Here is a 26153-nt window from a genome sequence, read left to right on the forward strand (position 1 = left end):
CGAGAGAAGGTAGGTGTTGCTGCTCCTGGGTGGGTGAAAGGTGTTCTGGGGGCAGTGGTGGGATTTGAGGGGAGACTGGGAAACTGGAGACCTCCCTCTCAAACTCCAGACTCTGAACCTCCACTCAAATGCCTAACTTTTACATGGCTGATCCTTCTCCCAACCCCTTTTCTCAGGTCATGACAACAACCAAAGCCGGTGTCATCCTTGCTTGACTCCTCTTTCTCACACCCACCTCTACTTCATTACAAACAACATCCTTGGCTCTGCCTTCAAATTACATCTAGAACTCATCTCCCTTACAACACCTTGACTGCTGTCACCCTGAACTAAGCAGTCCCTGCACTAGACCTCCACTTTAGGCCGGAGAATGTAGTAACACAGCAGCCACTGATCCCAATGAAATGCAAGTTAATCACATCACTTTTCTACTCAGAGCCCTCCAATGGCTCCCCGCGGCAGCCCCCCATTTCAGAGGAGCAGCCAAAGTCCATACAATGGCCTGCGGGTCCCACATGAGCGGCCCTCCTCACCTCTGGGATCTTCCCTCCCACCACGCCCCTGTGCTAGCTCCCCTCCAGCCAACTTGGCTTCCTGCTGTTCCTCGAACACACCACCCTGCCCTCACCTTACAGCCTTTACCCTGGGAGGACGCACAGCTCCCTGCCTCACTACCTTCTTCAAGTCTTTGCTGGAATGTCACTTTCTCAACAAGGCCCACCCTGACTACCTGATTTAACTGTAACCAACAATTCTGGCACACTATATAATTTACTCTTTGATCATATATCATTGTTTATTGTCTGTCTCCCCTGCTAAGGGCACGGATTCTTGTCTTACTGCTGAGCCCCGAGCACCCAGCAGTACCTGAAGCACAGTACTGAAGGAATGAAGGGACTGAGGGCTGGGCAGCCCATCTGGCCTGTGAATGAGCTGGGACTGCAGGAGTGCACAGCAATGGGGAATCCGGGCTGAAGGTGGACTTCTGATGGCCTGGCACATCTGCCTCCTCCCCCCTTCCCCAGGAAGCCGCTTCACCCAGGGGAACACGTGGCCTGGAAGAGGAGTGGCCGAATGTGTCTCCAGCTGCAAGGCAGGACCCAGACTGAGCAGGAAAAGGTGACAACTGCCCACTCATCATGGCCTCTGTAAAGCAGGCAGGGTAAGTGGCCCCAGTGCTATACCATCACCCTCCTCAGCTTCTGTCCCATCCTGGGTTTTTTTGGTAAAGTTTCCTTTGAAAAGGCCTATCCCTCCTCTCTAGACAGACTGAGCTATGGGGAACTGGAAGGGTGAGGGAGTCAAGAGTCTAAAGGCCACCAGCCCTCCAGGCAGGAGAGCTGGGGAGGGGAGAGCCAGGGAGTCTGGGAGAAGGCCCCAGCAGAAGGCTACAGCTGCCTGCAGAGCCTGTTCCGCCTCCAAACTCTCCCAGCCCTGAGCATGCCATCTGTTCACCCCAGGGTTTTCTGGCAAACAAATTGCCAGTGTAGACCTGGAGGCGCAGGCCCAGGGCTCGCCCCACCTTCTCAGAGCGGTTCCCTCACTCCTGCCCCTCTCGGCTGTGCAGCAGGGGAATGGCCATGCCCACTTCTGCCGGGATGACCACAGCTCTGCGCCTGCCTCCTAGGCACCAGGCGAGAAGCAGGTCGAGCCGTGTGCAGCGGGTCCAAGGCACAGCGAGGGTCCAGCCCATGGAGGCCGGAGGAGGCGGCGGGTCCGTCCGGTGTCCCCTCCCCAAACCCCCGTCCCCGCGCCCCGGCCGCCCCCGGTTACCTGTGCGAGTCCTGGTCTCCCCCGGGGGACGCTCCCGCCGGCGCTCAGTACGGGCGATTGGCGTCTTTGGGCCGCTTCAGCTGCACCTTGAGCCTCTTCATGCCGATCTGGAAGCCGTTCATGGCCTGGATGGCGGTCTGCGCGCTGGCCGGGTTGTCGAAGCTCACGAAGCCTGTTGAGACACGAGGGACGAGGGCCTGGGTTTCCACGGGGCCGCCCCGGCCGCGGGGGGGCGGGCGGGGAGAAGGTCTGGGCCGAGGGCGGGGCGGTGGCGGCGGCCCCTCCCCGCGCTCCCGCCGCGCCTCCGGGCAGGAGCGGGCCTCGAAGCTCCTCCCCCTCGGGCCCCGCCCCCGGCCGGCCTCTCGCCCCCCCAGCCCGCGTGCGCGTGGCCCCTCCCGGGGTGGGCGTTTCCGAGGCTCCTGGCTCCGCCCCCGGCCGGCCTCACGCCCCCCCAGCCCGCGTCAGTGTGGTCCCTCCCGGGGTGGGCGTTTCCGAGGCTCCCGGCTCCGCCGATCTGGGCGGCCCGGCCGGGCCTCCCCAGCTCCACCTCGGCCTCGGGCGGCGCCACTCGCCCGGGCGCCCTCTCCCCCAGGGCGGGGGCCCGCGGCGCGGCGGGGCTCGGAGAGGCGCCCGCCCCCCACCCCGGCCGGCCCCCGCACCTCAGCCCTCTCCTTCGGTGGGAGGGGGCGGACACACCTGCGGGTGGAGGAGTTTATTGGACACTGTCCTCCCTGACAGGAGGGGGCCTGGCAGCGGGAGGGCACGGGGTGCCGGCCTAGGGAGAGAGAGCAGTGCGAGGGGCAGGGAGGGGAGGCGCCACGGAGAAAACTTCTCCACCGCCGGTTCCGGCCGCCCCCCTCGCCAGGGCCGCCTGGCCGCGGGGGAGGGCAGAGGCTGACAGTCTTCGCGGCCTGCCTGCCGAGGCGGCCCCCAACCGGGCTCCTGGGGGACACCGGGGTAATCCACACCGACTCGCATTAACCCACCACCTCGCACCCAGGGGCTGTCAGCACCTCTCTTATTCAGTAAAATTCCAAGCCCTGGGAGCAGGAGCTCTCGCCCTGGACTAAGGACACACCAACCGATGTGTGAACCCCTCATAATAATACTACTATTATAACAATAATAGTATAAATTAACACTATTAGTAAAAATTAGTTGAGAGCCTTCTCCGTGTACCACGGACTGCAGAAGTGCTTTTCACACAGTCACTCCTCCCAACATCCCAGGACGGGATATAGAACTATCCAGGGCTCCCAGTCACCTTCTGAAACAAGCAGTCCCCAGATGGGGATGGGTCAGGTTCCCCGAGTTCATTCATTCACCGCTTTGGGACTTGGAATGCATCTTCTTATAGAGACTACACTTTACATCAGCATTTCCTAAAATGGCCCTAATAGGTGCTCCTTGAGAAAGGGGCTTCTGTGGTCAAGTAGGTTTATAGCCAGGTCCCTCTGGGACCCTTTAAGGCACATTAACAAATGAAAACATTACCCTCCCAGCCCAACTTCTCCAGTAAATAAACCTTTATAGCTTTGTTTAACTAGTATTTCCTGGAATTTATTTGACTTTAGAGGCCTTTTTGCCTGTAAAATGGACTTAGATCCTACAAAATATATGAAACTAAGCTTGGCAAAGTTCCCAGGCCATCCTGCATACATGCCTTATTTGGGGTGCCGGTCCCCAAATGGCCATTAGATATATAAGGGATAAACAGACGCCACTGAAGTAGAAGTTGTTTTCCTGGTTAATTGTCTATGGGACGTCTGGCCCGTCTGCAACCACTCCCTCGCTCCACCCATGTGGTGGCTCTTTCTCCCTTTTTAACTCCGCCCCAGACACTGTCTCCATCCAACCTCTTTTCTCTTTCTCTTGTCTCCTTCCTGCTTTTGTTCACATTTTCTCTTGCAGCCACGGACCATCAAAGATGGAGGAGGAGTGTGTGTACGCGCACAGGAGTGTATTCAAGAGTGCGAGCGAATGAGCAATGGAACTGGTCAGAACTGGGCCCAGCACAACATAACCAATATCTGTGTAAGTCCATATGCCAAAACAGATAGGAAAGATTTAGGATTATCCATCGTGGGAGATTAATGTGAGGCATCCTTCCACCTCCTCCCCTCGCCCCCTCCTGGCCCAACGCCTCCCCACCAACCTCTGTGTCTAAAGACCACAGTTAAGTGGTGAGCAGAGCAGAGCAGTTTTCAAATGTGTGAACTGTGTGTCTGTTACACTGCTCTCCCCCAGATTAAGGAGGGTGGCTGAACTAAATTCTCTCTCCCTTCCGGGACAAGAGAGAGGTGACAGGTTACACCCTGCCCTCCTCCCCTGGCCCACCAGCACCGTCAGTTCCGACTCTGCCTCATCACCTGTGCTTGGTGGCTCTTTTTGCAGGAAACAAATGTGAGCAAAGCAGGGAGTTGACAGGAGAAAGAGCAAAGGGGCTGGAGGCGCTGTCTATGGGGAGGTGTGAGGGAAGGGACAGCCACCGAGTGAGGCGAGTCAGGGAGAAGGTCCTGGAGGGAAGAAGCCCAACCTTCGTAGAAAAGTTTAGAGTCTCCGGAAGCCAGGGGTTTAGGAAGAATTCAGGCTCAAGGAGACCTGACTTTTCAGATCTCAAGGAGACTTTTCTCCCTTACCTAGTTTTGTTAACTGGCTAGCAGTCGGGGCAGGGAGCACAGGGAGCGTCTCCTCTGCTGACTGGGGACCCCAGGGGCAGGACTCTGGGCACCGTCTCCCATGTTTGTTTCCAAGGCCGTCTTCCTTCTCCCAGAGCCCCCTCCCCCATTCCTGCCACCCCCGAGAAAGTTCCTGCCTCCCGGACCATAGGAAGATGCACAGATAGGAGGCCCTCCTCATGTCCCTCCAGTTCTACTTCCCACCAACATAGGAACCATTAGTGCTGCACATTTGCTCCTGAAGGCCTCTGGAAGATTCTGGTTATGCTTATAAAGAGCGAGGGGAGCCTTTGAGGGGTTCACTTAAACGCAGGACCACGTTTGTGGCAAAAATGGCCCCTCCTTTTGGGAATAAAGGGGGCTCTAGCCCCTCCTGAGGGTCCGCTCTGGCCAAGCCCCTCACATACACCACCTCATGTAACCCTCACAGCATCCCTGAGGGCTGACTGCTGAAGTCCCCATTTCACAAATGAGGAAACTGGGGCTCAGAGGGTTAAATGCCTGGCCCAGGAGTGAGTGCTGGAGTTCCCTCTCACAGGAGAGGCCTCTGGGAGAGCTGCAGGAGGCTCAGCTGCCAGAGCAAGCAGAGAACCCAGGAGGCTTAAGGAGGAAGCGCTGGGCCAGGCCAGCATGGCGGGACCACATCCTTTTTCAAGGCCAGTGGATGTTTAGTGCTAGAAGGTCGTTCAGGAAGAGATGAAAGAGCCAGAGTAGAGGTATACAGAGGATGATTTCCAGAAAAAGCAGGGAAAAAATCTTGGTCCTGGGGAACTTAAATGGGCCAGTGGTGAGGGTGGCACTTGGGGTGGGCTCTAAGGAAATGCCTTTGAGAAGCTGGGTTGCTCCCACGCCAGGGACCCAAGGACAACACAGATGCCCCGAGGGTATGGCTAGAGACGCCCCAAGCCTGCTCTAGCCCAGGTGCCCAGTGTGTTCTGGGTTCTGAACAGTTTTCCTCTGATTTCTGTAACTGCCAAGGCTTACTTAAAGAGCAAATGCAATCATCCTCTCCAGTTTGTTGTTTTTACATACGTAATTGTAATTTGCCAGGAGAAATACCAAACAGTGCAGGGTACAACCCTGTCTTTTCCTTCTGCTTTGTTTTCCCACACCCAAAGAGAAATGAGCTGCTGGCAACTCTAGGCCACTGAAGTATCACAAACTTCCTGTGGCAGCTGCCAGAGGGAGAGGGACAATGGGGCAAAGGTCTTGACTGCTTTGGGGAACATGCTCTAGAAACTTAGGCCCTCCATGGTTCTGGACAGTTGGTCTCCAAACTGGAATCTCCTTAACATGTGCTTCCTGATGCTTCGACACTCTTGTACCTTCTCCCCTCCACCACCCCCAGGTTGTGATCTGGGTTCCCAGGCCAATGAAGCCTCCTACTCTGTCCTCACAGACCGAGTCTGGGGGTCAACCAGGAGATCCTGAGCTTCTGGCAGACTCAGCTCGGGTTCCATGTGTGGCTCTCTGGGGACTGGACTCCTCAGGCCTGGGGAATCCTGGGGAGCTCTGGGCCCAGAAGGAAGGGCTGATGGAGACGGAAGAGGAGGCAGGAGAGGCTAAGGAGGAGCGGAGGGGAGAGGTGTGGGGAGGTGCGATTCCAGGATGTCTGAAGCAAATCAAAGCACAGGATGCCCATTTAAATCAGAATTTCAGATAAACAATGAACACTTTTTTAGTATAAGTATATTCCAGATATTGCAGGTAACATTTGGGATATACTTATACTAAAAATGCGTCCATTGTTGATCTGAAATTCCGATTTAACTGGGCATTCTATATATGGAGAAACCATACTCCTAGATCCTCCCAAGTCCTCCCTCTCCCATCTAACACCCGGACACAGGCACATTTCCTGAAAGCTGTATCTTCATTCTATTACTCTTAGCCCGAGGCCCTCCCATCATCTTCCACTGCCTACCACACCACATAAGACATCCTCTTCTGAGGTCAAAGCCCTCCCCAGCACAGACCCTCCCCCACCGCTGGTGTCCCCTGAACCCTCCTTTCTCCCCAGAGCCTCCTGCTTCCTCATTCACTGTTCCTTGACTCCTCATCCAGCCCCATGCTCTGGTCTATTCTGTTCTCCCGGCCTGGAATTCCCTCCCCTTCCCTTATTTACATCCACCTGCCTTTCTCATTACACTATTACTCGGTGCCTCGCACATTTCACTGCTGTCGAGTAGGGTGATTTTCATCTACGCTCAGACCTGAGGGTTCCTGAGGGCAGGGACCTTTTTCCTCTTCCTGACTCCTCAACAATGCAGCTCTGGTGGCCTGAGGGGAGTGGGTGGGAGAAGGAGGGTTCGTTGGATGGAAGGAGGGGAGCAAAGAGCAGGGTAGACCGAGAAGGGGGGTGGGGGCAGGAAGAGAGGTGGACAGAGGAGGCCAAGGGGCAGGCAGGGTAGGGGCCTCAGCTGGGCAGACCCCCCACTCCAAGGATGATGCTCGGCTTTCACCCCAGGGGGCACTCTGATGGAGAGAGGAGAGGGCTGCTGGGAGAATGGGTGTTGCTGGGCTCTGCTCCCTGCCCCTCCCACCCCTGCCCAAGGTGGCCGCTCCCCCTTCTCAGTGGGTGGGAACTGGACTTTTTGGCTGGGAGGGGAACCTATCTCCTGGACTGGGATGGGGCAATGGGGAGCTAGGTGGGGGCGGGCAGGAAAAGCCAGAGCCAAAAGACCAGCAGAAGAGAGAAGAGGGGCAAGAGAAGGAGACTGGAGGTTGGGCCCCAGGGAGCACTGGCAGGGAGGGGCGATGTGAAGGAGCAGGTTAAAGCAGTTGGACACCGGTAAATTGGTGCGAGCACCGCCCTGTCCTAGGTGAAGCTAGTTGGTTTGTTATCTTTACCCACCAAAGCATTTACTTTGGTTAGTCGCCCGATCCACAAACACTTTCGAGGAGATGACATTACCGAAAGGGAGGAACATCTGCATCAGCTCAGCGTCCCCAAACTCCTGGGGCAGATGGTAGATGAACAGGTTACAGCCCTCGGGCCCTGCGGTGAGGGGAGGGGGTGGGCGGGGGAGGAGGGATGGCAGGGAGGGGAGAGAGAGACAGAGGAGAGGTGAGCGAGTTAGGCAGCGGCAGCAGGGAGGGGTGGGGGCGAGGTTAGGAGGGGGGTCTCATCCAAGATCCAAAGGCGGCCACGAAAGAGTGGGGGCTGCTGAGCCCCGGGTTTGAGCTCTGGTCTCTACTCTGCCCTTGGGCAAGTCACTGAACCTCTCTGTGCCTCAGTCAGTCACCTTTTCTGCAAAATGGATTGGTAACAGGGTGCCTGGCAACTCTTGGGCTCCAGAGGCAGAGTTGATGAGTGAATGGGGTGAACTTGCCAAGGCCTGATCAGTCGTGGAAATGAGGTGCTGGGGAGAGGCAGGGGTGGGGAGACCTAAGAGGGCCTGCTGGGCCTCCCTCCTGCCCAGCTCTGCTCAGGGGAGGACAGAGGGAATTGCCCTGGGGCAGCCATGCCTGTGGTGTTCACCTCCTGTAGGCAGGGCCCACCTCAGACTCTGGGGCCCGGAATCCCCATGGGGTGGGGGCTTGGCCCATGCTCCTCCCTGGCCTGCAGACACTCCTTCCCCTCTGGTCCCCAACGGCTGCACTCTCCCCTGCCCCAGAACCTTAAACTCAGCCCTGGTCTTGAAGGCAGAAACCAAGATTTATCCTGCCCCGCTCCAGTGGGCTAGGTGCACAGCAGGGGCTTCAACAAGGCTTCGCAATTAGCCAGGGTACCTGTGACCCTCACTACATGAAAGCCTCCCAATTTCATTAAACAATGACAGCCCTGCCACTGCTGTAGCATGAACTACATGTCAGGCTGTTCTAAGCACTTTATATGTAGGTTAATTCACTTCATCCTTACAGCAGCCCTATGAGGCAAGTACTTCTGTCATCCCCACCTCTCAGATGAGGAAACTGAGGCCCAGAGAGGTCAAGTCACCTGCCAAAAGTCACACAGCTAGTAGAGGGTGGAGGCAGGATATGAACCCAGGCCTTCTGCCTCCATAGTCTGTGCTCTTCTCTCTCTTTACCTATCTTTCATAAATCTCAGTGCCCCAGAAACCCCCAACACTGTTGAGGCCTTTAGACTTCTGAAATTTCCAGATAGCTAAAGTATTTCATTTTTCTTTTTAAATGACTGAAATCTCAATTTTAACTCTTTGAAATGGAAATCTCTCCAAAATGCTCCATCTGTTTCCTGCCATCTTAAACAGAGAAAGCCACATGTAATTTAACTATTTCAAGTGTGGTCATTTCAGTGATGGTTTCCAGCCTACGGAGGACATGCAGAGGAAACTGCGGCACTTGCTAGACCTGTGTAAGGACTGAGGTTCTGATCAGAGGCTGGTGCAGACCAAGCATGAGCTTAAAAGTGACGGCTGTAAGGCACCGATGTGGGCTGCTATGCAGCGTTCACGGCCAGAACCAGCTGTCGTGGGTCTCTGCCAGATAACCCAGTTCTGGAGCAAAGAGCTCCCTCTGGAGTCTGTCCTTCTTCCTCTCCTCTCCCCTCCTGCTCTCCTCCTTCCCTCCATCTCTCTCCACCCCCCACAGGTACACAGCGATAGACCACCAGAGCTGCCCTCGGAGCCGCTGACCCCTCGGTCCTTGGTCCCCACCCTACACCATCTGCCCGCCCACACCCTCCGGCCTCCCCTCCCTGGACTGCTGTCTCCCAGGCAGACTGCTAGCTGACGGCGCATTCGGGACGGCGCAAGCGTGCTCCCTCACCCAGTTCCAAGGGTCCCCGGAGCTGGATCCCCCGAGATCTGGTGGCCCTCCCGTCACCCCGACCCCTCCAAACATGCCATGTTCTCACTGGTTCATGCCCGGTGAATGTGTCCCTTGATGGTCCCAGCTAGAGGTGAGTCCCCTTGGGGCAGGAACCAGCTTGAAGGCCTCATCTAAGCCACACCTCCTCCAGGACTCCCACCCAGATACTCCCCACAACTTCTCCCTTCGGGTGCTCCCTGAGTTCATACTCCATACTCTGTGGTCTGAGGCTCTTTCTTCTTTATGTCTGAGAGCTTTTCTCTCCAATCAGATGGGGCGCTCTCCAGGGGTAGAGGCATTTGCCTTCTCCAGTCCTCCTGCCCCCCCCAAACCCAGCACGTGCCTTCCCTCTTCCTCCCATCCTCATTCTTCCCAGCTTCACTCACTGACCACTCTACCCCATACTGACACCTGACTTCAACTTGGGGCCCTCACTCCAAGTTCAAGTTCTGCAAGCTGCTTTGTGTGGATGTTATGTCTATTCTCCTTAAAGAGACAAGGAACCTTCGAGGGCAGGGCCTGTAGGCTCAGTCCCATCAGCATAGTGTGTGGCTGAGCCCCACAGGGACTTTCCTAGCCTGTGCCCCTCAGCCCTCAACAGCAAGCCTACACATTGTCCTGCTCCAGCTACCCCAAGCCCTCACTGCATTCCCTCATTCACAGATTATAGAGCATCCAGATGGTATAACTGGGAGGACCTTGGAGATCAATCTGGTCCAACCCAGCCTTCTGAGAAATGGTGAAACGGAGCTCTAGAGACAGAAGGTGACTACCCGGGCCGCACTGCAGCCCCTGGCAGAGTAACCTCAACCCGTCTGTGGAGCAAACTGCCTCTGGGGATTCAGGCACCTGTTGGTTTTCAGGCTCAACTCAAAGACAAGGAGCTGGAAGGAGGGTCCTCCCTAGCAACCAGCGTGTCTTGGTATTTCAACGGCATTACATGGGGGAGGTGACCATGATGGACAGAGGCCAACCACTGGCATGGCTAGAGGAACACAGCCTTCTTTCTCGTCCATGCCTCATGCAACACTGTGGACACAGCTTTGGTCTGGCTCCAACCCACCTTCAACCTGTCTCCCCCTGTACCCAGGCTCTCCTCGTACTTGGCAGCACCCATGCCTTTGCTCCTGCTCTTCTCCCTGCCTCGAACACCCATCTCCCCATCTCTACATGCTGAAGACTTCATCCTTCAGAGCCCCCAAAACCTTCCCCAACAACCCCACTCCCAGCACCATGAGCTTGCCCTTGTTTGCAGTGTGGTTCTGTATGCATCCGAGTTCACGTACGCCCTCCCCAAGCCCTGCTCCCCCACAGTGGGCCATCCAGCGCACTACAGTCTAGGAGAATGGGTAAAACAGTGGGAGATCCCCTCTCTCGAAGGAGGCTGGAGTGGAGACTGGCCACAGAGGGTCTGGCCAAGGGAGCAGGGCATGGGGGTGGGGGTGTTGAAGCTGCTCAGAGATGGGGAGAAGATATGAGGAGTTCAGAGCTAGAGGCCTGGGGTGGGGCAGAGTGTGAGTGGGGGGAGGGGCAGGGAGCAGATAGCGGGCCTGAGTTTAAGGCCAGTGATAGGGGCTGTCGGGTGTTGGTCAGAGCAGCAATGACCTGCAGCTGTGTGTGTGTGTGTATGTATAGCAGGTTTAGAGACCCCTGAGCCCAAGGGCCAGAGTGATGCAGAGCGCTGACTACAGGGTGAGGGTGGGTCAGCCTGAAGCCAGTGGGGTGGCAAAAGTAGCAGGGCCTCTGGGTACGACTCTCTATTCTGGGCCTGGAACTGACTGGCCACACTGGGACTCCAGGACCCCGCCCCTTACAGCTATGATCTGACTGACGTGGCGCTGGAAGGCTTGGCCTGGGCAGCAGGAGGGCAGGGCAGGTTCCAGGGAGGGTACCCTCTGGTGGAGGCAGGGCTGATGGGCCACCCCTACCCCCATTTCACCCATGGTGGGTCCAGACATCAGTCAGAGCTCAGCAGGGCGTGACTGCAGATGGTGGGCAGGGGGCCCCAGTATGTACCCCTCAGCTCCTGTGGCTTGGCTCTCCTGGGCAGGGGGAGATCTGATGGTACAGATCTCAGGGGCTGCCCAGTGCATGTAAACTGGGGACATGCCTCAGGTACAACTTTGGAGGGGTGACAATTTGGTGAAGGAAGGGCTGTGTGCACAGTGAGAAATCCATAGGCAACTGCTAGAGGTCGGAAGGCAGACTTGAGCTAGTTCCATCCTCACACCCCTCTGGGGAATAATCATCACTGTCCTCATTTTACAGGTGAGGCCACCAAGGCTGAGAGGGGAGGAGGTGGCCAATCTGGGAGTCAGACACAGAAGGGTTTTATTCAAAGCCCGGGCCCTCAGCTGTCCAGGCTCTGGGGCCTGTTCGGGGCCTGTCTAACCAAAGGGGTTTGGACCAGCAGACCCCCAGGGGCCTTTCCAGGACTAACCCAAATCCCATGGCTCCCAACGATCTGCTGCAGGGGCTACAACCCAGCCTTTTGGAGACCATTGGAAGCTCTTGGCCATGTGGGCTACTAGGGCAGATGGGGCAGCCTCACTGGCAGGGTGACCCTTTCCATGGGGGTGGGGAGGACAGGACCTTGTTAGTGTTCCTATCCCCTCAAACTGAGCTCTCTCAGGCCCATGGAACCCCGGAGGGTGGGCTTGTTTATCCAGCTCCTATGGGTCTGTCTCTAGGCTCTGGAATGGGAGGACACTGAGGGTCTTTATGAAGTCCCTGCCTTCTGAGCCCCACTGGCCTTGCCTGGCCTGCCCTGTTTACACAAGGGCCTCTGGAAGGGGCTTTCCAGGATGCCCTCCTTCCATTAGGCCTGCACTGGGGCCCTCCCATCCCCTTACCTGCCCATGGAGTCCTGCCCTAGGAGATCTAGCTGTCTCTCCTGGTCACCCAGGGGGTACAACTTCCCCCGTCCACAATGAACTGGTCTCCCCACTCCCCCCCACCCGCAGCCATGAGCATTCCCACTTCTCCCCTTCCTCCTCACTGGCCAAATCCTGTCCATGGGGGAGGGGGAATTCTTGGGTTCTTGGACCCCACCTCCTCCAGGGCCCAACCTTCCTGATCTCCCCACTTGGGTGTCCAGAGCTGCCCATGAGAAACATCCCTTGGTGCTTGGATTAGAGAGCGCCATGTCTCACAACCCTGCCATCTTCCTTCACCCTCGACACAACACACAAATGTGGTCACCTTTCGAATGAAACACCCAGACAAAGGCCCAGGCAAACAGCCTCTTTGGGGAGAGAAGGGGGTGGGGAGGAGCCTAGGAGCCCCAGCTCATGGACTCACCTTCTCTCTGTTGCTGGGGGATCATTGGAGGTGGCTGAGGAAAGGCCTGGCTTATCTGACCATAGGCAGCAGGGTAGGCGGCTGCTGGAGGACCAAAGAGAAGAGGCAAGAGCAAGAAACGGTGACAGTGACATGGAGAGAGACAGGGTGAGAGGCAGGAAGAAAGAGAGAAATTTCAGTGTTGAGCAGTAAAAGCAGAGCAACCAAAAAGTGCGTTTCAGCTCAGCCACTTAAGAGAAAGCCAGCTTTCAGGAGTAATGAAGGAGAAGCAGCACGGTGAACATTAGAGGGGTGTGTGTGTGTGCACGCGTGCATGCACGCATGGGGAGAGGCAAGTTTAATCTGAAACGATGGACAGCCCACTCGTGTGGATAATATACAATAAAAGATAATCAAAAACATCAGAATGCCATGGACAAGATCACTCCACACCACCTGGAACCCACAAGAAGGTTTCCCCCTTCTCTGAGCCATGCTGACTCTGGCTGACATAGCCTCACTCCCACTCAGATGGTGCGTGTGGGAGACGGGGAGCCACCCTCGGGGAGAGCTTGGCCTCTGGGATCCTGCCAGCGGGTGGCCCCCAGGACAGAGCTGGACAAACCTGACGCTTTCTGTATTTAATCGGAAAGGGTCAGAGGTGGGGCAAGAATAGCCAGCCCCCTCCTTAGCCTGGCTTGGCTCCCAAAGGGGCAGGACCTGAGGTCAGAGCTCAGGTGAGCCCAGGAGATGACAGAAAGGGCTTCCCCTGGGCCCCAGATGTGAGAGGCCAGCTTCACCCGGGTCCCCAAGTTGCCAAGCAGCCCTACCGTCCTCAAGGCAGACATCGCTGGCTCTTCTGAGCACAGTGAGAAGGGACCTGACTCAGCCAGACAGCAGGACACTAGCTGGGCCAGGATGATTATGCGGGGGGTGTGTGTGTGTGTAGTGTGTGTGTGTGTGTGTGTATGTTGCCCAGACCAGGGGTGGGAGGGAGACAAGCATAACAGCTTGCCTTGTGCTTCCTAAAACTGCTCACCACCTTCCCGTTCAGTGACCCCAGGCCATCTGCTCACCCCAGGGCTCTCTTCTCCTCTCTTTTTTTCTACCTCTTTTTTTCTAGCCTTCCTTGCTCCCTGTCATCGTTGCTCGAGCCCCACTCCTGCTACCTGTATATGGCTGGGGGAGAGGCGATGGAAAGTGCTTCCTTTCCAGGGTCTCTCCTTCCCTCAAACCCAGGCATGTATGCTTGCTAGAGCAGTGACTGTGGACTGTGATGGGCAGCACCCTAGCTCTGGCCTCACCCCAGTGCTGCTCTGTGGCTTGGTGGTCCTGGACAAACCAGCCCGGGCAGCACCATGGGGAAGGGAAATCTGGCCTCAAAGTAGCTGCCCAGCAAGGTCAAAGCCTCAACCTAGCTCACCAGCTCACCTGAAGTTCTGACCACCCACCACTGTAAGGGCACCCTGCCAGGATGAGGATACTCTCCCTGAATGCTGGGGGGCTGCAGAGAGGGAGGCAGAGGGGGGTCTCTGCCAGTAGAGCCCTCCCTCCTTACACCGAAGCTCCCTGCCACTCTGTCCCCCCTCCTCCCTTCCACACAGTGCTGGGCCCAGGCCTGGGGTGGGGCGTGGGGAGATGCACACAGCTGGGGGAGAGGTGTGGGGACGCGTGGATACTAACGACCTGCATACTGCTGCACTCCAGCGTAGGCCTGCTGCAGGGGGTCCGCGGTGGTGGGGCTCTGCGCTGCAGGGAAGCGAAGGGGACAGAGGTCAGTGGTGTCCACCCAAACCAGCCCCTCCCACACCATGCCCATGAGGAGACACTGTGGCTTCATCACCCCTCCTAGCTACTGTGGTGCCTGCCCTGGGACAGGACATCTGAGGCAGGAACCCTGAGTTCCTGGACGCTGTTGGGCTTCCCCCTTCCCCAGCCCACAGTGCTTAGTAGGGTAGAAGGTTGCCTACTCTGACTGGGGGCTACAGGCTGCAGCCGGCCTAGGGTGGAGTGGGATGGGCGGTTCATGCAGAAGGCTGTGAAGGCCTGGGAAGGAGATGCCAGAGGAGAGCTTGACCATGAGGGGCTTGGTGGGGAGACACATGAGGGACTTGGCCCTGGAGAAGGGCTGTGGGAAATCAGGCGAGGGGGCTAGAGGCTGTCAGGATGGTGACATCCTCACTTATCTCCAGCAGAAGTCAGGGGCAGTCCCAGCTGGGTGAAAAAAAAGGGCAAGGGAGGCTTCACCTGTCACTCTGTCTTCCTGGGCCACTCATGCCTGCTTAAACAGAAGGACTTCTCCCTTATTCTTATGGATTTTGCACACTCTTGCACTCTTAGGCCATGGCTGAGATGCTCTCAGCAGGGACTGGCCACACAAATGAGGTGTGCCCAACGGAAACTGAAGAACCAGAAGACCAAGGACCTTCCTTGCACCTGATCTCGTGACTCTGGGATGCCTACTGCCCAGGGCGAGGAGAGGACCCTTGGGCTGATACTTTGGCAAGAAACTTGAGGCAACTGGATTGGGGAAAAGGCTTGGTTGACTTCTGTGGCCTTTGCTGTGTCTGCAGAAGCTGTGGGCAAAAGCCTGGAGCATGGACCAGTGGTGGACATTGCCTTTGGTCACCAAGGCCAATGATGGCTGAAGTGGGAGTGGGCTGGCCTTGGAGGCTCTGGGAGGTGGGTGGGGACAGATCCAGCCTCAGTATGTTTGAGGCAAACTCGATAACACAGGGAGGCAGGAAAAAAACCATCTGAGCTTATCTGCCTGGTGACCCAGGCCAGCCAAGTTAACTGGCAGTGCCAGGCTTTGGAGCCTGTAGACCAGGAAGGATGCCCAAACTTCCTTTCTGAACTCTTATCTCTGAATCTCTCAGTCAAATTCCATAGCCCCTGGGCCTCAGGAGAGCCAAGGGAAAATCCTGGGGCAGAGGTCCTTAGAGATAGCGTGGAAGGCAGCAGGGGAGCTGGGCCCAGAAGGGCACTGCTCAGAGCGGGACAGCTAAAGCTAGGTCAGGATGCAGGCCCCTTCCTGTCTGGGGCTGCCCCAGAACAAAACCCTGTCCCTATATTTCCCCCACGGCGGAGCCTGGAGCTCTGATTGCTGAGGTAGTGGTGGTGCTTGGCGGGGTGGTCTCTTCGTCCCTCCTGCTCCCTCTGCCTGACCCCTCTGCCAGCCTCAGCTCTCTGGAGGGAGAGCCATGTCTGGCTCGTCCTCTTGGTCTTCCTAGCTGCTTGCCCACATATGCCTTTATGCAAATTAGGAAAAGGTATCTCTTCCTCTGGGCACACAGTTTGGTGCCCTGGGCAAAATATAACCTGCACAAATTACATGACAGCTCCCCCAGCACAGTGCCAGGATCATGGCAAGTACTCAGCAAATACTGCGACATAAGGAATGAATGAATGTTCCTTCAGGGGTGTGATGTGGCAGCAAAGGCCACACTGTGTGCTTCCAACCTGATCTCAAGCAAGAGGGGAGAACAGAGAAGCTACCTGAGGCTAGGAAGTGGAGAAAAGCATTTCTGAAACCCTTCTCTACTTCTCTGCTTAATGACCTCATTAGTAACTGCCAAAGAGTGAACATTTTGAAAGATCTCGCTCATTACAGCGGCTCCAAACTCTGCATTTAAAGATGGTAAATTAATTTTTTTAATGTACTACTTTTCTCCTTTCCTACCCTCCATCCCTCCCTCCTGCTCTGGCAGGGAATTGTTTATGGGATGTGGCAGATTGTTACAAATGGGGGAGAGAAACATTTCCAAATTCCATGAGGGAAATAGCTCACAGATGCTGGTGGAAGTGGGGAAGGAACAGGTTTCTCAAAATCCAGAGATCCAGATGGGCTTGTGGGCAGGGAGGAGGGAGGAAATGAAACCACCCAGATGTGCTGGGGACTGCATCTCCCAGCCCACGAACCTGAGGGAGGAGGAGCCCTGGAAGCTGAGATTGGTGGGATCTCTTCCACCTCCAGCTTGCCAAGCCCCTCCCTGCCTCCCTTGTCAGCCTGGAGTCTTCACCCTTACACAACACTCCAGATCCTCCAGGCCCTGCCACTTCACTCTCTAGGCTTCTCTGGTCTCTTCTCTATGCACTGAGGGGTGGGTTTCAGGTCAAGCATTGGGATGGGATCAAGGACAACTCCAAGTTCAAAGTCAGGAAATTCTCCTCTATTTCCCTCTAGCACAGTGACCTTGTACTCTGCTGCCGGTGCACCTTTTATATTCTCTGGATGTCTGGGCCTCACTCCAGACACTGAAATCAGAATCTCTGGGCTTCTATGGTTTTTCAAAGCCACACAGTGGATTCTGATGGGCAACTAGAGTAGGGAGCACAACTTTGCCCCCCACTGCTGAACTACCACCGGCTGACCTCCTCTGTCCTACTTGGGCCAACCTCCTTACCACCCCCTGCCCCTGTCAGGCAGGCCCCTCCTGCCTCTGGGCTTCCAGGACAGCCGCTCCACGTTGTTCATCCTCACCTCTCCAACTCCTACGCATCTGTTAAAGTCCAATCTGAGCCTCCTCCTCAGAGAAGCTCTGTGGACTTCTTCAGCCTATAGAACTCTCCTTTTACTTGAATCCTTTAGCATCTCAAGTCAGGGAACATTCACTCTTGATCAGACTCCATTCTGCCACACTGTCTCAACGTCCTGTCAATGTATATAGTGTTCCTGACTGAACTTTGACCTCCCAGGGGATAGGCCCATGTCCTCCCCTCCTTCTGGGGCCCCCCTTTCATCCGGCAGAGACTGGGCACTTACTAGTACTCATGGGGACTCCGTAACCCTGCCATCTGCCCTCCAGGAAGGAAGTCAGCACTCTTTACATCTCTATTACACTGCCCCTTGCTAGTCTGCTCTAGGACATTTGCCCCTTGCTAGTCTGCTCTAAAGTCAATCCATCCTCAGGACCAGACAGAGGAGCTGCTTCAGGTCAATTGGACACACTCACCACGGGAGAACTGCTAAGTTTAAGAGGAACAAAGTTAATCAGGAACAGGCCTCTTGCTTGGATCTTCCTTCACGCCAGAATTCAGGAAAGTAGGGCCCAGGAGCTGTCCAAGGTCCTGATCCGCTGTCCAAAGTGCTGACCAGGGTTTTATGTGTACCAAGGGACTGAACTGATATGTACTAGCCAGAATGCCAATCTATATACCTCTCCTTCTTTCCCCAAAGAGTCTTTTCCTACTTAACACTAAATATGATTATTCTTTTAGCTTCTATCTCTTCACGTCTCATGAGTCAAATTCACTCTCAATTAATTTGCAGTCACTAGCCTCTCTGCCTGGTTGTACACTGCATCTATTCTCTTTTCTTACCTGAGGGAGCCCCAGGAATGGGGTCCTTTCCCACTCATCAGACTGACACATGCCCAAGGATGGGAATTTGGTTTCTTCCCTCCCACCAGGGGCTCTTGAAGGAGGGCAGGAGGCTGGCTCTCCCTGATCACATTTGGGGTCCCACCAAGGAAGAGATAGAGGGCAGGAGCCACATGTTCCCTATTTTAACAGCAAGGGCGGGGACAGAATGGATGAGAAGTGTGCTGCATGGTGAAGGAAGGGATACCAGATGTGCTTACCTGGGTAGGGGTGGATGCCATTGGCAAACACAGCTTCTGCAGCAGGTTGCCCATTGGCCTGTGGGGGGAGGCCGGTGAAGCCGTTCACCCCAATGGGGGAAGGGATGCTAGGCACGGCTGGTGCAGTGATGCCCGGAGGGGTGCTGCCACCTGTTTCCAGAGGTGGGAAGGGGTGGAAGAGAAGAGAAGGCAAGCAGAACAAAGGTGAGAAAGGTCAAGTCATGGAGCTCTGCCCTGCTGGCTCCAAAGGCCTGGGGTTGGACTTGGACCTCACACACCAACTCAATCCTATCTGTGAATCATGCCAGGGTTTATCTCCCAGCATGCAGGGACTCCACCCATCCCAATGGTATCCATCCTTCAAGGCAGAGTCCAAATCCCACCTGCTCCAAGACTTCCCTGACCACTGACGGCTCAACCTTGGACCTACAGCACACAGACTATTCTCAGTGCCCTTGACTTTGACCACACTTGGTCTTCTTTCGGTCTTTTTCAGTGCCTCTTGCTCACCCCAGCGAAGTCAGGATGGGCAGGTCCTTGTTTATAGCCACCAAGTTGCTGGCTCTGCTCTCTTGTCTGGATCACTGAGGGGCTGATCTGTCTCCCCAGGAAGGAGTTTTGCTACTCGGGTGGAAGAGGTCTTAATTCTGGTGTTCCCTTGCACTGAGGGAGAGAGGCTGTTGTAGAGTCCAGACTCAGCTCTATTCACATACAAAGCAGACCCCTTGGCCTCCTCCAGTTGAGTCAACGGTGATGATCATTGTAGCAAGAGTAAAGTTGGGGTCAGATGACAATACGCTGTGCCCTCCCTATGCCAGGTGGGTGGAACCCAAGTTGTGGATGGCATGGTGATTGTACTGAGGCCCCAGAGGCTGGAAAGGGCCTTCCTCTTCATGTAGGAAGCAAGGTCTCTCTGTGTTGAGGATCTGAGGCTGGCCTGGTCTAAGGATTGTCCTAAGCTGGGGATCAGAGCTGTGGTGTAGTGCTCAAGTTGGGCCTAGAGACGGCACAGACTTGAGACTTTTAGCTAGGAAAGAAACAGATGCTGGATGTCAGGAAAACTGCCGCTATGGCCTGGGAGCAGAGAGCCAAGGCAGTGAATGAGAGCCTGGGGGGTTGGGCCAGCCCTTGGGACTAGACAAGGGTTTCTCAACTTTGACACTGTTGGCATGTGGCACCAGACATTCTCTTGTTGTGGGGAGCTGTCCTGTGCATTGTAGGATGTTTAAAAGTACCCTGTACCTACTAGATTATAGTAGCACCCCCTCTCCGAGTTGTGACAACCAACAATGTGTCAGGACATTGCCAGATATCCTTAGGGGGGTGGAGGTGGCAAAAATGCCCCTGGTTGAGAATCACTGGACTGGACAATAGCCAAGATCCAATTAAAAACATGCTTTGTGAGCAGGGCTGTCTCCAACCCTCTTGTCCTTTGATAACTCTTCTGGGGCTCTTGCTTGTTGTGTTGTTCTCTTGGAAAAAGCCACTGAATCTAGGCTGGGCTAAAGGAAAATGAAAAAAAAGGGGGTCCCTCTGTGCTTGCGCCAGGGACCAAATAAGGCCACAGAATGGGCAGAGCTCTTCTCCCCTAGGACCTCAAAGGGACATGTTTTCATGTCAATTTCTTTCCAGATATCTATAATAGAGATCAAGATAGAATTGCTTCCTGACATGGCTAAACAACTTGAATGCAATTCTCACCACCCAGAAATCATATCATGGACTGCATGGGGCCCACATCCCATCTTCTCTTGGGTCCCCAGGGATTAGAATATTTTGGGGCCACCAGAAGATGAGGCCTGCTTGGGCCCAGACACCATGTGCTTGTGTCACAGGATGGTCCATTGGTAGCCGAAACTGGCCAAACAAATGGTCCCAGCCTGGGTCCAGCTGTTCTCCCGCTGGGCCAGGCCCTGTGTTAGTACCTGCCAGCTCACCTGAGGTTGGGGTCATGGGTGCGGCCGCCAGGCCATTCATGTTGAGGGCTGCCATCTGCTGCATCTGGGCGGCGGCAAAGGCAGCCATGGGGTTCAGGTAGCCACCCTGCGCGACTGATGCCATTAGTGCCGCTTGCTGCTGCATCAGCTGGGGCAGAGGGAGTGGAAAAAATATCATGCACTTCCAGGGGGGCCGCCCTCCCCACCAGGGGGCTCAGCTCCCAGAGACCAGCTTCCCAGGCCCTGAGCCCCAGGGAGCTCAACTACATCTCCCTGCCCCCACCCCTAGAGAGCCCTGATGTCTCCTCCCTTCTTGTTCTAGTTCTCAATGGCTATTACAGACCACCCCCTAAGAGAGAACTGTATTCAAAAGTAACGGTAAGGGGCCAGCCCCGTGGCTTAGCGGTTAAGTGCGTGCGCTCTGCTGCTGGCGGCCCGGGTTCGGATCCCGGGCGCACACCGACGCACCGCTTCTCCGGCCATGCTGAGGCCGCGTCCCACATACAGCAACTAGAAAGATGTGCAGCTATGACATACAACTATCTACTGGGGCTTTGGGGGAAAAAATAAATAAATAAAATTATAAAAAAAAAAAAAAGTAACGGTAGGGTCTAAGGTACTCTCAAGTTGTAGAGGGTGGGGAAGGGGACTGGCTCCAGGGGTGTCATTCATGGAGATGTGACACCTAAAGTTCTAGAGACATGTTGGATGAGCCTCTGTAGAATTAACTTGGTGTGGATTTCTGTCCAAAATGGTCCTAACTTGGAGTCTGTTGGGTAGCAGCCACAGGAGAATCAGGAATAGAACCCCAGGCACCCGCAATGTTTTCATAAAGGTGAGTGAGGACTGGGGAGTTTGTTGAAACCGGCCCACTTTGGGTACTGCTGAAGAAGTAAGGTGAGCTAGCATTTGTAGAAGCAGAACCCTGGCCTTCCTCAGCGCCACTCCTGTGGGGGCTGTGGTTACATGTTCTGGGAGGCAACTCAGGAGAGATGCTGGCAGAGCCGGCTCCAATGTGGAAGAAAGAAGTTGGTGGGCCAATGGCCTGAGGCAGGGCTGGGGGGACTGCAGGGGAAGTGTGGGTGTGGGTGTGGGTGTGGGTGTGGCTTTGGGCACCTCACAAGAGGCCTGTCAGGAGTGTCCCAAGGCCTGAGGACACCTCTCCATGAGTGGGGGTAGGAGTGGGGTGGTGACAACCGGACACTTGAAACTCTCTCCCTTTCCCAATTGGTGCTTCCTAGGGTTTGACTGGTGGAGGAGCGCTCAGGGTAACCCACTTTGCTGCTCTTCCTAGAGGTCTCTCTCCAGCTCCTCCCCTTAAGAAACAGGACAGTAACACACCTCCTCCTGGCAGCCACCCCACAATGGACCAGCCTTCTCTAAGGTCCCTCTGGCCTCCACTCCCTGGATTCATTCCTCACCACTCCTCACTCCCCAGGGCAGGAGCAGTATTTTCTGGGCCAGAAGCAGGGCTCCCCTCACCGAGGTTAGGACTCCCTGCTCTCTGGGACTCTGAGCGGAACAAGCTGGAGAACCCCTGCCCCCCTAGCCGCCTGGCTGAGCCCCCACTTACTGCCTGTGCGTAGGCGCCGTAGGCCCCGAACGGGATGGCCATGGGGTTGAACATGCCCATCTGGCCGGCCATCTGCTGCATTCGCCGCATCGTGCGCTCCTTGTCGGTGTCGGCGAACTTGACCACCAGACTGGATGAGGCTCCCTGCAGCCAGGACTGTGCGTGAGGCCCACCTGCCCTGGGCCTCCGCTCCCAGCTGTCGGTGTCCCTGGCCTGGACCCACCCGGTCCTCTGGGCAGGGCGCTACCGGGGCACGGGCACCCGCGCTCATCCAAGGGTCTGGGGTCTTAACCCCACCGCGGGCGTTTTCTATCCGGAGTGACCTCGGGCCACTTCCTTAACCTCTCTGGGCCTCAGTGTCCTTGTCTGAGAAATGGGGATAATGGTAATGCCTTCCAGTCTCATGGAGACGCTGTGAGGGCGGCAGGTATTTGGCACGGTGTGGACTGCGCGGAGGGAGGGGAGAGGGGCCCCGAGGGTGTGCGGGGTGGAGGGGGTGTCTCGGTCCCTCCATTGCCCCCGTCCCCGCCCCCACCCTGGAGCAGCCGCACTCACCGGCATGGTCTGGCTGCCGTGCAGAGCGTTGATGGCGGCTTGCGCCTCGGCGTGGGAGGAGTACTTCACAAAGGCGCACCCTGGAGGGACGGGAGAGGCTGAGCCACGGCCCGTGGGCCCGGAGGAAGGCCAGAGAAGCGCAAGGACGGAGAGGCGGGGCACGGGAGCGGCCGAGGGGAGAGGGCGCATCCCAGATGAAAGTAGAATGGGTGAGACACACAGAGACTGAGTGGGAAAGGGAGACACCGAGAAACACAGAGACAGAGCCACAGACGGACAGAGAAAGACCTGGACGAGTCGGAGACTGAAAGCACCCTTAAGTCTCCCCGTCCCTGTCTGCCCTTCGATCGCGGCCATTCCTTACCCCCAGGCCCGACAGCCTCGCCCCTTCCAAGCATCCTTTCCTGGCCCGCCCGTCGGGGCAGCTCCCGGCGGCCTCGGACTCCGCCGTCAGTCAGGCGCTTGTCTGGCGGGTCCGCCCCGCCCACCACCTCGCCCCGCCCACTACCTCGCCCCGCCCCACGCACGCCCCGCCCCCACGCACCCTTGCTGTTGCCGTCGGGTCCTCGCAGGATGGTGCACTCCTCGATGTTCCCGAAGGCCTCGAAGAGGCGGCGCACGTCGTCCTCAGACTGCTGCTTGTTGAGCATGCCCACGAAAAGTTTTCTATCTTCTGGAACAAAATTAGGAGATGCTTACCCGGGCCGGGGGCCGGGCGACGCGGGGGCGGGCCCGGGGGGAAGGAGGCACGGCCGGAGGGGAAGGGTTCCGGGGGGAGAGGGGGGAGCTGGGCAGGAGTGGGGGCGGGGTCTCGCAGCCTGGGAGAGGGAGCAGAGAGAGGGCGAGGTGAGGTGGGGCATAGCTGGAGGGGGTGGGCAACGGCGGGACGGGACGGGGGGGGGGGGGGCGTTGGGGAGAGAGGGAGGGCACAGCCAGAGCAGGAGGCAAGGGGTTGTGTCAAGCGAGGAGCTGAATCTCAGCGACTTTGCCCCCTCCTGCCTAGAGGACAGGCTGCACACTGAGGGAGAAGGCCACTGGTCTGGCTGCTCACCCAAGGTACACAGGTTGTTTCAGCAGCCCTCCCTTCCCTTCTTCCTTCCTCTTGGACACACACTTTTCTCCCCACCTTCACCCACAGTTACCAAAATTAACTCACAACAGGCAAGTCTGCCACAGGGCCTTTGCATATGCTCTTTTCTCTGCCTGAGTGCCCTCCACATCACAAGGCTGAATCCTTCTCTTCTAGGCCTCAGTTTAAATATTGCTTCCTCACTAAGGCCCCTCTTTCTTCCTCTCCTTTATTCTCTGTCTCAGCCCCTCACTCCCATGGCCCAGATTTCAAAGGACAATTATTTACTGCTTTGCCTGTGCTGTTGATTTCTGTCTAGCTCCCTGCCCCACACCCCCATGTATGCTCCGTGGGGAAAGAGACCAGGCCTCTGCTGGTCTGTGTACCAGTACCTGGCACATAGCAGGCCCTCAGGACAGAGTTATGGAAGGCCCAGAGATATGCCAGGCCCAGGCGCATATCTTTTTTCTGTCTCACATGGTTTTACCTCCATCTGCTACCCCTTTCTTGGTCTGGTCCTTCCTATTTGTTCCTGCAGAATTCAGCCCTGGGCACTGTTGGGGAGCCTGTTCCTGAAGCTGGGCTCCCTCAGCAGCTTCCCTGCACTTGTGTTGAGGACCGAGGAGTTTGTTGACCGCAGTCAGCTGTTTGCTTCGGGTGACAGGGATCACGTCGGGCTGTGTGCATCTGTAGCAACAGCAAGCGACTGCAAAAAAAATTCCCTATCCCACAAGCTCTTATTTCAAAGTGACTTTCACTCCTCCCACTGAGAGGTGGGGTCTCTGTTCCCTCCCCTTGAATCTGGGCGGGGCTGTGACTGCTCCAGCCAGTAAAGAATGGCAGAAGTCACCAGCTGACTTCCAAGGCTGGCTCATAAAAGGGATCAGCTTCCGTCTAGCTTTCTCTTTGGGAAATACTTGCTCTGTGGAAGCCAGCACCGTGCTGTGAAGAACCCCCGAGGAGCCCACCTGGAGAGTCCACACGGAAAGGAACCCAGACCCCCAGCTGACAGCCAGCATCAACCACCAGACATGGCAGTGAATGAGTCCAGCCCCCAGCCTTGGAGTCCTCCAGCTGAGACCCAGACATCCTGGAGCAGACAGCCCTTCATGCTGTGCCCTGAGTTCCTGACCCACAGAATCCGCGAGCATGATAAACTGTTGTTTTACTGCACTCGGTCTGGGACTAAGTTGTTGTGCAGCCACAGTAGTTGGAACAGGGTTCCCGTGGTGCCCGCCCTCTGTGGGGACTCAATAGATGTTCGCTGGCTCTTGAATAACTGATACACACAGGCACACGCAGATGAGGCTGCAGAAATGCTCACCCCCCAAAACTGCGCATGGCCATGGGTTCCTGGTTTCCTCTGAACGCAAGGGCACTCTGGGACTACGTCCCTCTGTATTCAGGGCAGCTGGTACCTCCTGCCCCAGAGAGCCCCCCTTGCCCACACTGCCGGGAGAGTTCATGTAGAGCTGAGGGGCTGTCCTGGGGGCTGGAGCAAAGCAGAGGGACGCTCCAGGCCCCTGTACTCCTTCGCAAGCCACCCCAGAGTCCTCCTCTTCAGGAAGCCTGGCCGCTGCCCTGCTGGTACCCGGCAGCCCAGAGCACTCAGCACGGAGCAAGTTCTCTGTGATAAGGTGGCCCTGGGTTCCAACTGCTTCCATCCTCTGCAGGGCATTATTGCCAGTTCCTGTACCATTTCCGGGTAGGGCGCACCAGGCTGGACCTCCACCACTGGTGGGCTTCAGCCCAAGCTCTGGGCCTGGAGCCCTGGCCCTGCCACCTGCCCCAGCCTGGGCTACTCGATCTGGCTCCTTGGGCTGTGGCTGGGCTGGGCGTACCCTTGCCCCATCTCCAGGGCTCACCGACTCCAAGCTCTGGGATGGGGGAGCAGAGACTGGGAAACCAAGAGGAAGGAAGAGAGAGAGTGGAAGGGGTGAAGCTGAGAAGGGATGGGAGGAGATGGGGTTAGGAGCAGAGAGGGAGGGCAAAGGGCAGAGACAGAGAGAAAAGAATTAGAAACAAAGAGCAGAGAGAAAAGATGGGCAGAGGAGAAGGCAGAGACGGAGGAGAGAAGGGGCAACCGCTTATGTTTAACTCCCAGAAGCAGCAACAGCATTTTACATGAAATGAACCGGGAGCTTTTAAAGCCTTTAGTTGAATAACTGAAACTTCTGCTCTCCAGGCCCGGCCAGAGTGCCTCGTCACCCCCAGTGCCTTTTAAAGACTCTGAATAAATGGGATTTCTGGGAAGACACAGAAGTGAAAACCTGCCTTCTGCTAAATCCTGGCCCACCTGCTTAAAAATTCCATCTCCTCTCTTGGAAGGAAAAAGGAGAAAAGAGAAGGCCCCTCCTCCACCGGAGTCTGATTTAAATGCTGGGACCACAGCTCTGCGCCTTCGCCTTTCCTGATGTCTGAATATATTCCTTTATTATCATTATGACAGCTTTCTGATTGCATTAAAATTCATCCACACGTGCCTTTTTATCCAGCCACTTCCCTTTCGCCAGTTTTTTGTTTTTGTTTTTTGCTAATTCCTTCTTCCCTCCCCTGAATCTCCCTTGACTGCCAGCTCTCAGTTCTCTGTTCCAGGCCTGGGCCCTTCCTTCTTGAGGACTTTTTAGATGTACAGGGGACTGGGCTCCCCCTCTTCCTGCAACCAGATTTCCCCATGGAGGCTACAACTAGCCTTACCTTTCTGGAAGGCTGCAAACAACCGAAGACACCAGATCCATACTCACTTCCTCCAGGTGTTCTGAGATGACCCCACCCAACACGAATGTTGGAATGTTCGTTAGTTTCTAGGATCTTCAAACATGCTCAGTTTGCACTCTGTCCATTTCCAGTTGGCTTTGGTCCTGGGTGAGTGATTGTAAGGCTTGTCTTTCAGACCGGGGGCTGGCAGGATGCTGAGTCCCGAGGGTGGGTCTC

The 26153-nt window shown here is 56.2% G+C and overlaps 1 protein-coding gene and 1 long non-coding RNA gene across 4 annotated transcripts in view; one reads left to right on the forward strand and one right to left on the reverse strand.

Moving 5' to 3' along the window:
- Positions 1-22833, reverse strand: part of CELF4 (CUGBP Elav-like family member 4) — a 32480-nt gene extending 9647 nt beyond the window's left edge. Inside the window, exons 1-9 of one of the 3 annotated variants that reach the window (XM_004422479.2) lie at positions 22695-22833; positions 22151-22230; positions 21596-21739; positions 20023-20170; positions 18086-18235; positions 14187-14252; positions 12525-12608; positions 7366-7449; positions 1774-1945 (exon numbers count right to left, since the gene is read on the reverse strand). In XM_004422479.2, the coding sequence (XP_004422536.2) occupies positions 1818-1945; positions 7366-7449; positions 12525-12608; positions 14187-14252; positions 18086-18235; positions 20023-20170; positions 21596-21739; positions 22151-22230; positions 22695-22800 (990 nt within the window). In that variant the 5' untranslated portion in view covers positions 22801-22833 and the 3' untranslated portion in view covers positions 1774-1817. Of the gene's footprint in view, positions 1-1773; positions 1946-7305; positions 7450-12524; positions 12609-14186; positions 14253-18085; positions 18236-20022; positions 20171-21595; positions 21740-22150; positions 22231-22514; positions 22567-22694 lie in introns of those variants that run through there. The other 2 variants (XM_087439159.1, XM_087439160.1) reach the window with 2 other exon arrangements.
- Positions 1057-25702, forward strand: LOC147915285 (uncharacterized). Its single transcript, XR_015554299.1, has 3 exons — positions 1057-1162; positions 3685-3807; positions 25405-25702. It is a non-coding gene; the product is annotated as an uncharacterized LOC147915285 (long non-coding RNA).
- The last annotated feature ends 451 nt before the right edge of the window (positions 25703-26153 follow it).

Source organism: Ceratotherium simum, chromosome 14, assembly GCF_057802395.1.
Source record: "Ceratotherium simum simum isolate JZ-2026a chromosome 14, ASM5780239v1, whole genome shotgun sequence".
Taxonomy (NCBI): domain Eukaryota; kingdom Metazoa; phylum Chordata; class Mammalia; order Perissodactyla; family Rhinocerotidae; genus Ceratotherium; species Ceratotherium simum.